Source organism: Sapajus apella, unplaced genomic scaffold (assembly GCF_009761245.1).
Source record: "Sapajus apella isolate SASKATOON/1434 unplaced genomic scaffold, GSC_monkey_1.0 scaffold5, whole genome shotgun sequence".
NCBI lineage: Eukaryota > Metazoa > Chordata > Mammalia > Primates > Cebidae > Sapajus > Sapajus apella.
Genome location: NW_022436945.1, coordinates 6,176,937 through 6,189,606, shown reverse-complemented (window position 1 = coordinate 6,189,606; position 12,670 = coordinate 6,176,937). Strand labels below are relative to the sequence as shown.

At 41.3% G+C, this 12,670-nt stretch overlaps 1 protein-coding gene across 13 annotated transcripts in view; it reads left to right on the top strand.

The window, feature by feature from the left end:
* The window catches only part of LDB2 (LIM domain binding 2), a 392,642-nt gene extending 380,303 nt beyond the window's left edge, over positions 1-12,339 (top strand). For 2 of the 13 annotated variants that reach the window (XM_032273082.1, XM_032273061.1), the window contains 3 exons: positions 2,573-2,696; positions 5,286-5,437; positions 11,019-12,339. In XM_032273082.1, coding sequence (XP_032128973.1) covers positions 2,573-2,696; positions 5,286-5,437; positions 11,019-11,249 — 507 coding nt within the window. In that variant the 3' untranslated portion in view covers positions 11,250-12,339. Of the gene's footprint in view, positions 1-2,572; positions 2,697-5,285; positions 5,438-7,930; positions 8,074-10,760 lie in introns of all 13 variants that reach the window. The other 11 variants (XM_032273103.1, XM_032273100.1, XM_032273110.1 and 8 more) reach the window with 11 other exon arrangements.
* Positions 12,340-12,670: the final 331 nt, after the last annotated feature.

The window sequence follows — 12,670 nt, the reverse complement described above, 5'->3', positions numbered from 1 at the left end:
TGGATGTATAGGGTGGTGGACCTCAAATTCTAGTCATGTTTGTCAGAATTATATGAGGCATAGGGATACAAAAGTGTGATTCCTTCTCTTACCTATCGTAAAGATCTCTCCTATAACAAAAGACAAGTTAACAAGAGAAAAGTATAACATATTTATTGAATCAAAGTTTTGTTGGTTTGTTTGTTTTTCCCAAGACAGAGTCTTGCTGTGTTGCCCAGGCTGGAGTGCAGTGGCACAACCTTGGCTCACTGCAACCTCCACCTCCCTGGTTCAAGTGATTCTCCTGCCTCAGCCTCCAGAGTAGCTGGTACTACAGGCGCATGCCACCATGCCTGACTAATTTTTTTCTACTTTTAATAGAGATGGGTTTTCACCATGTTAGCCAGGATGGTCTCAATCTCCTGACCTTGTGATCCACCCACCTCATCCTCCTAAAGTGCTGGGATTACAGACATGAGCCACTGCACCCGGCCTGAATCAAAGTTTTACACGACACAGGAGCCTCCAGAATGAATACCCAAAGATACAGTAAAAATGATTCATTTTTATGTTTAGGCTCCATGAGGAGTGGACAACTGTATTGGACTGTGACTGGGCGAAAAGTGTATGACCTAATGAGAATAACTGAGTGGGGAAACCCAGCAGGTCCTGTTTGTTCAGATTCTTCTTTGTCTCTCTGTTCAGCACTCCTTCCTCCTGGGTATGGGACAGGATTCCTGCTGGAATGGGGGTCTTATGACCTACTGCCAAAGCAGATCACAGAATTTCTTTATGGCCAGCTCTTACACAGAAAGGCAGGGGAAAGTTAGAATGATATGTCTAGTTTTCTGTCTACCTTTGGCGAAGAGAGGTCCTGGTTTCTATTCCGTCCTTGGGGAAGAGGGATTCTAGTTTCTATGGCTTGCTGTGGGGGAGAATGAGGGACAGGAGGGAGTAGGGCAGGAGAAAGTCAAAGACAAACTTGCTTTATACAGAGGCCTTCACTTAGGGATATCATTTTCTGAGCCCCAACAGGGATATGTATATTTGGAGCTCCACCTCAAGACCCAGTGAAACAGAAGTGGCATAGCCCAGAAATCTGAATTTTTAACAGTTAGCCCATTTGATTCTGAAGGAAGTGTTCCTTAGACGATACTTTGAGAAACATCAGCATAGAAAGATCCTTCAGACTTTTTAAGAATCACTCTTTAAATGCAACTATTCATTTGCGTTGAACTAGGAACACAGAGATAAAAGGCATAGTCTCAGCCTTCGAAGAATTCATGGCCTAGTGGTAAAGGCAGACTGAGAAGCAGATGGTTTCGTGCATGAATGAGTGAGTCTATACAGCAGAAGGGGCTGTGCGCTATGGAGAACTGAAGAGGCACCGAGCTCAGCCTGTGTGGGGAGAGGTGCACATCTGAGAGGAAAGCTTAACAGAAATGACTGTTTTCAAGGATGAGTGAGCACTGGCCAGGAGGAAGGGAGAGAAGAATTCCAGTTAGAGAGAGCTCAGTGGACAAAAAGCGCCGTGTCCTCTAGGGACATGTTCAAGATGAGGGATGGCATAAGAAGAGGCGCTAATAAGAAAGGTAGGCTGATGATGCTGAAGACTGCACATCTGTCTTTCATAATAAAGTGATGTTCTTTTTCACAGAACAAGGTGCATGGCTAGTATTTATATCATTGTAATTGCTATAGTGATTAATGTGTAATTCCAAATGATGGTCCCTGTCCTCATAGGTACAGTACTCTCATTGCAATGGTATTCTGATCAGCTTCCAATTGAGAAGGAATTCGGAAAAGTCCAAGGCAATCCTAAATGGTTTTATCTTCTTGTTTCCCTCATTAATCTTTGTCATCAGATGTCTTAGACCAAAGTCAGGCTGAAAAAAAACTCACCAAAGCAGAGAACAAAGTGGCTGTATGCAGAACCTCTCCCACATTGAATGAATGCTGACATACGTTATTTACAGTATCATCATGTATAAAATACAAACGAGTACATGAATAAAAATAAAATAACATTCACCATCCACCTTTCTAAGAGTTAAGATCAAAAAGTGCCTGTAGTTGCCACTCTGTGCTCCAGTTTAAAAGATGGATTTCACTACCAATCTGCATGAACTAGCATTGTAACTCACAGCACGTGGTTATACAAACAAGAACAGAAACCAGAGTAGAAACTGAAACGTGCTGAAAGAAGAGGTTTTTGTTCGTTCGTTCATCTGTTTGTTTTTCTTAACCAGAGAGAGTTATTTGAATCCACAATAGAGCTACATATATTCACCCCATTATCTGTACCTATGTGTGTGTGTGCGCGTATGTGTGTGTGTGCACGCATGTGTGTGTACGTGTGTGTGCATGTGCATGTGTGTGGGTGTATCACATTCAGCTATAATATCATATTATAAATGATACTAAATTAAATAGATATAATTGTTTTTATATTTCTTTTTCCTCACATAAAGAAAATCAAAACCAGGAAAAAAATTATCCTTAAAGCTCTCTACTTGATTCCAGCTGTTAACATTATTTATTGTAATTCCTATTATAAAGTAGTGAAATGCCAATGTCTTTGAACTTCTTGCAGTTGTGTGTAATATTGGAGCCAATGCAGGAACTGATGTCGAGACATAAAACCTACAACCTCAGTCCCCGAGACTGCCTGAAGACCTGCTTGTTTCAGAAGTGGCAGCGGATGGTGGCTCCGCCAGGTACACCCCACCCTCATTCTTCGCTCTGTCTCTCTCTAAATAGGTTTTCAGAGGTGTCTTCCAGGGAGGAAGTGATGTGAAAATGAAGAAGGTGATTATAAATGTATCAGGACAAGCAGCTTATCAGGGATATTCTGACCTTGATTGTGGACATAGACACATTGAATTTGTGACAAGCAAACATCCTTAAGAATTTTCTTCAGTCCCCTAGCTTATCAGATTAGGACCTGCAACTCAGAGAGTTAAAATGATGTGTTCAAGGTCATCAAGAAGGTCATTGGCAGAGTTGAGATCAGAGCCAGAGGTTCCTGTCTCCCAGTCCAGTGGTTCTTCCACTGAGCCAGACTGCTGGTTTCTCATGGCCTAATGTGTTAGGTTTTTCTTTTTTAAGAATGATAGAAATTATGAAAAGGAAGGAAGAAAGGGAAGATAAGGAGGAAGGAAAGAAAAAAAAAGAAGGGATGGAAAGAAGGAAGGAAGAAAGGAACAAAAGAATAAATGAAGAAAGGAGGAAAGGAATGAGGGAAAAATGAAGTTTGCTCTATTTTTAAAGATATATTGTATCAAAAGTAACTCTGATCATGAAGAGAATACATAAACGATTCCATTTCCCTCACTTCCCTAGAATGCAGTTTAGATACTATAGTCTCCTGCTGGGGATCTGAAATTGCCGCTTCAAGTCATCGTTAATTGTCTTCCTATCTAACACATTTTCACTCCCAGGCGTGTGCTGAGCCTCATTGATCATAAAAGCAAAATGTATCCATTCCCTAAAAATTATTTTTATAAAGAGTAATTATTAACACGAGGCACATAGCTTTCTGAATCACAAAATATAATGGTCACCTTCGGCTGGTAATTGGCCAGGGGTTTTATATAAAATGAATACAGCAAATTTAATCAAATACATATTTAGAAAGCTGAGAAAATAAGTGTTATTTTATGTAGAATAGCTACATCACCATCTTATGGGAATTTTAGACTTTTAGAATATTATTTTTCAAATATAGTAAATGTGCTTAAATTGGCTTTATTTTTTCTTTTAATGCTAATAAGACTATATGGGAAAAAAGTACTTCACTCACCAAATGCTCTTAGCACCTATATTTTCCAACATAGGCATATATAATTAATTTATTATTCATTAATTCCTTCATTCATTCAACAATTATTTATTTAGAGTTTTACTAGGCTCCAGACATGGTTCTAGCCACTGGGGAGGTACAACACTGAATGAAACATTCAGAATATTGAATCCTTACCGTAACTTTATATGTATTATCCTCATTTTATGTAGTGAGCTCTGAGACTTAAGGTAGTAATTTGGTATAGCCAGTCTCATGGCTAACAAATGAAGGACTGTGTCACAAAAAGATTTTTATGTCTCCAAAGTCCCTGATTTTACTACCACAGCCATCTACTGGTAATGGAAATGTCCAGAATAGGCTTTTTAGGGATTCCCAAGTTGAGAAGAAATACACATGTTTTAAACAGATGTTACAAGGCCCTCTTATTTGGTTCCAGTGTAGCCTTGGCTTGCCTGCTCTCCATCACAGTCAGTGTAAAATAGAGTTAGAAAAAAGGATGCTGTTACTTGCCATGTCCAACTTATTCTGTAACTGCCAGGAGAAGCTTCTGAAACTTTCTCCTTTACAAAACACAGATTAAAATAATAGTTCCTGACAATAGGATTTTTGAATACCAATAGTTAATGCATTGGAAACATTAAGAATAGTGCCAAGCATTACATAACGTTCTATACCTAATAAGTAAACAAACAAATAAAGAAAGAATGTGGAAATAAGAGAAATTACCACACATTACCTTGGGTCTCTGTATTCCCATTAAGGTGTTGCCTCATCCTTCAGGTCAAAACATTTTTCTCTATTTCTGAATAGGCCTTTAAGAGGCCTGGTTTCCCCTCAGTAATATGCTGGCTATACCATATACTCAGACTTTTTTTTTTCTGGCAATTTTGGAAGTAGTAGCATTCATTAAACAGCAGGGCCCAAACCATGAGTATTCCCTCTGAACTTGGGAATCCCTAAGCTCCACATCCACAGCTGATGGAATTGATTCCACTTGAGAATCCTATGAAGGTATACTAGAGGTGGGCTGCAATATGACATTTCACCAGTAGATGCTGCTGTTGCACACTGGTTGACGAATTTGGCTTCACTAGTTACCTTGGAGGTACCCTAGGGATCCCAGGAGTCCTCTCTTTGTTTTAAAGAGACGATATACTAGAGGAAAAAATTTTCCGATAATAAAAATATTTTAAATCCAATTATAAAGGTGGTAGTTATAGTTACACTCCTAAAAAATATTTTTATAAAATTAAATACATATCGTTAGAGAGAATTAAATCAAAGTTATTGGATCTACATACAAAGAAAAGAGTGTCACACATTTTGTGCTAAAAGTGCATCTACAGCTTTCTCCTTTTATTGTTTCTAAAGTTATAAGAAATGGAAAATGTTTAAATAGTCTGCTTTTCAGTTTAGAAAGGCCATTTCTTGGAGGAGCCATACTGATTGCCGTGTTGCTTTTGCCCTAGAACTGACCCCTCTTCCCTTTTCCATACTGCAGCAGAACCCACAAGGCAACCGACAACCAAACGGAGAAAAAGGAAAAATTCCACCAGCAGCACCTCCAACAGCAGTGCTGGGAACAACGCAAACAGCACTGGCAGCAAGAAGAAGACCACGGCCGCAAACCTGAGTCTGTCCAGTCAGGTACCTGTAAGTCTCGCTTTCCTCTTAGGCCTGAAATCCTAACTGCCTGCTTCCTACTCCAAGGGCCCAAATTTAAGTCTCTTTTCAGTGGGAAAAAAAAAAAATTCCGGGCAGGTTGGAGGTGGGGGAGGGAGGAAAGGCAGGAACAGAGGTTGGGGTGGGAGGGAGGAAGTCTGCCATGGAAACCTTCCCCCGCAAACTGGGAATTAGAAAGGAATATTAAGAGTGGTGCTGCAGTGGGACCTGAATTAAAAAGCCATCAGAGTCAAGACAGGAGATATGTCACTTTAGGTTTAATTAAAATATCACTTAGCAGGCCTCTCAGCACCATCATTGGAGACCCTGTGCTCCACTGGAAACTAGCTCCCAGCGGCTCAGTCCCATATTGTAATCTGACTGGGCCTTCCCAACATGGGCGTCCACTCTTATTTTAAGTCTCAGGTAATTAACCGGCAGCCACTGAAAATGCAGCTCAGTGAAGCTCACACTTAGCCCATTTCATTAGCTAAGGGGGAGGGAAAATCAACCTCTAGTTTGGTCTCAACTCTCTTGATCCCTTGGCCCCTTTCTTTCATTTCTTGATTTTGACAAAGGCCATTAGGAAGGGGACTTATTTGAATTCCAAAGCTGACAGCTGAGGGTAGTCCCATATAGTGAAAACTGCACAGGAACTTTCTGCATTTCCTGTTCATTCTTCTTGAACTCTGTCCCTTCTGCCTAATTCCCTCTCATCTCCTAACTCCCCAGCCCCTTATTAGAATATCTCCTTAAGTCCTTAGCTCCTTTAAACTGCTGCTGTTCCTTCTCTACTGTCCCGTCATATCACCCTGTCATCAGCTGTTTGGCCGTCATTCAAATCCTGAGATTTTCTTAGTGCTTTGTGGATGCCTTCTAGATACCCTGTTTCCAAAGTTGCCCTATTTCTTGTTACATCCCTCAGCCAGTACAGTTTTACCTTTTCCATCTTTCCCATGTTTTCCCCCTCACCCTTCTTCTCTGATCCTAACCTTTCTTGTTCTGATCCTGCTCCATCACTTCCATGTGGGAGTGAACCTTCACACAGGGATTCCCACTTACTTTCAAGTGTGTCTTTCAAATCTTCCCCCACCCACTTGTCCCCACTTTCCACTGGCCAGTTCTCTTTGGCCAAAAGCAACCCCATCAGTACCCTGAGGATTTCTTGGGCCATTGAGTCTTTTCTCCCATCTCCCACAGACAGAGGGTATAGTTTTCATTCCCATTGCATTAGAAAGAAGGGGTCATGGAGAGAATGACCAGCCTAAAATCGAAGGTGCTATGTTACATTTTACAAAGATACAAATTATAGTCTTCAAATAATGAAAATAGTCCCCAGGTGGTCCTCCACTTTCTGAGTTAGGCTTTACACCTATTACCTCTAAAGATCATGGGGAAAAGTTAAAAGAGAAAAAGTAGTCTATTAAAGTACCAAGTTATGCCCATTCCTGGTGAAATTTTGGATAGAGGGAATGGCCTGATTTGGATAAATCAACTGAAAAAGTGTACACAGGAGCCCATTTATTTATCCAATCCTGGAGTTAAAGGCAGTAACATTCATTAGTTTCCTCTAGCAAATAAGGAAAAGTGCATTTCAGAGGATTCTGGAATGGTGACATAGCTACTTAAAGGCACTGTAGCTGCAAGAATCCCAATCAATTCAACAGATGTTTCCTGAGCTCCTACTATGTGCCCACACTGTGACAGGTACCAGCAATACCAAGGTGAAAAAGTAACAACAACAGAAGAGCTCACTGTTTAGGGATGGTAAGGGTGGTTTCTCTCTCCTGCCAGTCCTCAGAATATGGTATTGAGGAGGATTCTAAGATCTAGGCTGGGTTTGGTGGGCCATCCATTAGTGATGTCTGCCATGGTTGTAGAAGTGGAGAGTAGCAGCTTACATGTCAGATATTTTGACACACGTGGTCTAGTCAGAATCCTTTCAATTTCATTTGAGAGAGGATGTACTTTTGTACTCTATTATGCTTCTGTCCTCCAAATCAACAACTGTATTTTACTGGATGATACCTGTATCCAGGGGGTTTTTAACGAGCTGAGACCCTTTGGATTTTGTGTGAGCAAGAGCAACGCACCATTAGAAAGTAAAAGTTGAATTTCAGTACTATTTCCACACCATGCAGTTAAAGATGTTTTAATAAAGTAAAATTGTCAGATGTCACAGAGAGGGAGAAAAGCAGATTAGAAAAATGTACAAATTAATTTGTGTCTTGGAGCTGAATGGACATTAAATGATAAGCATTGGATGACTTGTGGTGACCACATCTTTTAACCCTGTCTACTGAGTTATCAACACTATTCCACTGGTTAACTAGAAATGCTACCTGCAGGCATCCACTGTCTGGTCCAAAGGCGTGTGCCACTAGGACCACAGCCGTGGTCTGTGTAGCTGCCACGGCAGCAATGTGTGTGTCTGGAGAGGGCTAGGGTTTAATCCTTGGATTCTGCTTCTCACTCCATGAGCAGGGGCTAGGAGCGATCCCGAACTGCAGCCTCAACCCTGGGAGGGATGGAGACCTGTGTCATTCAACAGCAGTGACCCCTTCTGGCCAATTTAAGGAGAAGCATTGAGGGGCCCTGAAAGGAGTCACTTCCAGTCCTCCTCAGAGGTTGGTGGTCTTTGCACGGGGGATTAGTGAGAAGATGTGAAATGGGAGAGCTGGTGGCACCTCTGGGCTTCCAGCGAGGACCAGAAGTTGGCCTTGTGGGGAGCTGAGGGCATATGGACCTCTCTCAGATGAATCACTGTTGCCTCTCGTGGGACACAGGATAGAGATGGGAAGGAAATGTACTCTCACTGCCAATGTTGGGGGGATTTTTAACAAAATGGGAGTGAAAATGCTGATAACAACCCCTAATTAGAGGCAGCCTATAATGTGCATCATGCTTTATTTTGTGTGAGAATAACAAATCAAGACTGCCAGAGCAGATAAACACTATCCCAGCCTAGAGGTTTAGAAGAACCAAGAGAAGCGTGCACATAAATTTATAAGTGGTCTTAACTGTCTATGTGCATATGAAGCCCTTAACTTGCCATTTGTCAATTATGTGTGCACACATGCACGTGCACACGCATGCACACAAACACACACACACACACACACACACAACTATGTATTGAGCTAGGGTTATTTTTTATAATTAGTAAAACATATGTTAGTATGTTTAAAAACACCTATGCCTAGACATCTTTTCCAGCTGCTCCTAGAACAAAGATTCACCAAACAGATTACCAGCCTGTCAGCTCCATTCAAAATGATTCAAACCACTATGTTCATGGTACTTTTCTTGAATGACTGTTGTTTTCTAATTCAATGAATGCACCTGGAGTGTTGGGAGCTTCTCTTTTAATATCATGCTTAATTTAAGTTGGCTGCTTTTTATTTTTCTCCTTCTCTTTCAAATTATGCTTCCTCATACTCTCCCATCCTCTCTCAATGACTTTGGAGTCACAGTACTAATGCAGACCCACATGGTTGGTTCTAACATCTTTCTCCTGCCCTGCGACGCCTTACGCATGTGTTTTCCAAGCCCTTCGAGTGTGCTGGACACGAGTCATGAAATGAGATTAACCCTCATGTCATGTTCTGTACAATCTAGCCCTATTCTTTCCATCTCCCTTTGTTCTTGATCATAAGTGTCATCTCCTAACTGCCTGTAACTCAGTGGCACTCTTTCATCCTGAACACCCGCAACGGGTAATATTGCAGCTGCCCGGCTAACTGAATACCATTCACATCTCTGCAGTGGCCACGCTGCATCTAAAATCCTTCATCCTTCCTGCCAGCCAGAAGGACGTTGTCTACTTTGCCTCTCACCTTAACAGTCCTCAAGAGTCTCCCTCCATGTCGTTGTCATTTGTGGTCCTTCATTACATAATAAATATCTTCCTGGAGGCACCCAGCTGAATACCCACCAACATTTTTATTGCTGGGTTTACCAAGTTCACTTTTTAGGCATTTACTCCATTTGAGACATTTCTTTGTAAAACCATTTTTATCCATTCACAAGAGTGATTAGTCAGAAAACAAAGTTTGGAAACCTATTGATTATATCCCCTAACTCAAGGGTGATGGGGAGCAGAGGTAAATAAAACAAGGTTTGCCATTTTAAAAGACTAGGCGGAAACTGAGGGATTTGTTCAAGGGGTACTTTATTTAGAGATCCCATGGCCCTTTTCCTGACTGTAGGCAGTATTCCAGTCTACTGTCCCAGGAAAGCCTTCTCTGGGCAAAGCTCTAGTCAAAAGAAATTTTACCCAGTTGTTGAAACATTTTATTGAATTAGCCTTTCTGCTGGAAACCCCATCCTCTCATCTCCAGAAGCATCTGGCTAGCCCTACTTTCTCTGGCCTCAGTGGAGGCTGATCACAGTTGGTCACTTTCCTGAAGTTACTGCACTTCTAAGTGGAGTATTGCTCAGAGCCTGCCCAGAAGAATCCACCTGACAGATGTCCTGTCTCATGCCAAGGTCACTCATCAACCCCATATGGTATCCTCTGAACAAAGAAGCTGAAGCTCTGCCCTGTGTGTGCATTCTTCTTCCCCGTCCCTGGGCCTCTCCAGCTGTGGCCTCCCAATGCTCCCAGCTACCGTAGGTGGCTTACTTATTTTCATGGAAGGACAATTTGTACTTAAAGGAGTGATTAGATGGATTCTTCTTGCATGCCTCCATCTCTGATGACTACCAGCTTCATCAATGTAATTATAATTAGCATTCTTCATCTTCCTTTTATGGCACCAGCTGGACAGACTGGTTCTCTTTACTGCCCAGATGGGTGGCAGGGTTGCCTGTGTGGTGATAGGTGACAGGCACCATAAAATAACAGATGGTAAATTCAGGGCTTGTTGGCAATCAGCAGGTTTTTGCTAATGACTTAATTAGCTATGCAAATTGTCAAATCAGTGTGAACATTGTTTTTATCGAAAACTTTACCTAAATTAATTACCATAATTAAGTAGCAGAATGTCAAGAATATTGGCTGCATAAAAGGGCCTGTCTGAGTAGAGAAAAGAGAGATTCTGTCTTCAATTAAAATGTATATCATCCCTGGGACACAGAAAATACCGTTTGGAATGAGTTGTGTGAATATTACAGGATTGCACCTTACGTGTGTCTCTGGTCACTGCTAGTTTCCAAAGCCACTTAAAGGCCCTAAATAAAAGTGGCAGATTTTTGGAGGTATTGAGAAGCACCCAGCAGAAGGTTCCACAGCCCTCTCCAAAGTCCCCAATGTCGGCAAGTTGAAAGCGTGGATTTTTTTAATTTTGAAAAATACATTTTTTTATTTCTGCAGATTGCTAGCATTGCTCGTTCTCCAGTGTCAGGCTGCGCACTAAGGACATAAACTCGCGTGGTTGTTACACATCAGGAGGCGATGTTTATTTCCTGTAGAAATCAAATATGCGTCTCGGCCCCCGACATTGAGACTTGACCCTGTTGTACAGTACACGAGTGTGTCTGTCCTAGGTTCCCCGACTCCTCCCACTGTTATTTTAAGCTGAGCTTCTCTCTCCCAAGGTTTCCCTGTAATAATGTCAGCTGCTGTTCACAGGATGTGATGGTGGTAGGAGAGCCAACTCTGATGGGAGGTGAGTTTGGGGACGAGGACGAAAGGCTAATCACTAGATTAGAAAACACGCAATATGATGCGGCCAACGGCATGGACGACGAGGAGGACTTCAACAATTCACCCGCGCTGGGGAACAACAGCCCGTGGAACAGTAAACCTCCCGCCACTCAAGAGACCAAATCAGAAAACCCCCCACCCCAGGCTTCCCAATAAGATGATCGGCACCAGAATCCACTTTCAGTAGGCCCGTGGGTGATCATTACAATGGCAGATCTTTACTTACAGGAGAGGAAAGAGAAGAGATACAAACTTTTCCATGCAAATATCTATTTCTAAACCACAGTGATCTGATTTCCTTTCTTTTTTTCTAATTGAGAGGATTATTCCAAATAAGCTTCCATGACCCTTCCTTGGAGGCCTTCGCAGGTAAATACAGATACTGGCACTGATTGTAATTAAAATGAGAGAAAACTAGCGCATCTTCTGGCACGGTTTTAACAACGTGTTTGTGTTGAATTTCCTTTTTATTCATCAAACGAAGGCCATATTGTCCATAAATGCTCAGTGCTCAGGATCTCATTAATATGCCGAACCTAACTACAGATGACTTTTTAATATTGTAAGATATTTTCTGCTTTTTGACTTGCATCTGAGAGTTTCTTGTTTCAGTAAAAAAAGAAAAGACAAAAAAATCAGCTTTGGAAAGTAATTTAAATGTACTTTTATTTTTTCTTCTTTATGTTTTCTTTCATTGGGCAACAGCTAAGAGGGCCCAGTAAGGTAATTTATGGTCGAGTTCATGTCAATTGGTTCTTGAGTTGACCCAATTTAGCCCAAATGCTGAAACAAGAAATGTCATTTTTTTCATCAATGACACCAGGGCAGATTTTTAAGTAAAGAAAGACAATTGGACCCTTAAGAATTCATGCATTTGTAAAGTTGCTGTTGATCCAAATATTTTCAAGCCATGTAATCCATTGATTTTGTGGGCAGTTTAATAAACCTGAAACTTTTTGTGTGTTTTTTAATCGTACCTGAGTTGACCATTCTTTCTTTTTATAGTATATTTCTTGTATGATATTTTGTAAAGCTCTCACCTGGTTCTTTTATGGGGACTTTTCATTTTTGGGCTACTCCAGTGTATTTATGTGAAACTTTATAAGATAATTAATTTTTCCATTTACATATTAATATGCTCCTCCACACATGTAAAGACACAGTGGCTCCGTGTGTTAAAAACAGCTGTATTTTATGTATGCTTTACTGATAAGTGTGCCAATAATAAACTGTGTTAATGACCAAAGCAAGTGAATCTGGCTATTTGTGTGAGTGCGTGTGTAGCAATCTGCTCACAATTATGAGAAGTATTGTGCTTAGATTCATGGTCCAGACTCCAAATGAAGTGGAACCATAAAGCTTATGTGAAGTAAGTTCACTGTGCACTGGTTACCAACTTGTTTGAGTACAGTGAGCCCGAACACACTCATGTGAAACAAATTACATGGAGCAGGTTTATTACTTACAGACAGGCTCAAGAAGCAACAGAAGCCTAGAAGTCATGGGACCATTCATTGCACCACAGCTGAGAGACCCTGGAAAGCAGCTGGACCTGGGTTTTATACCCTGGGGTCATG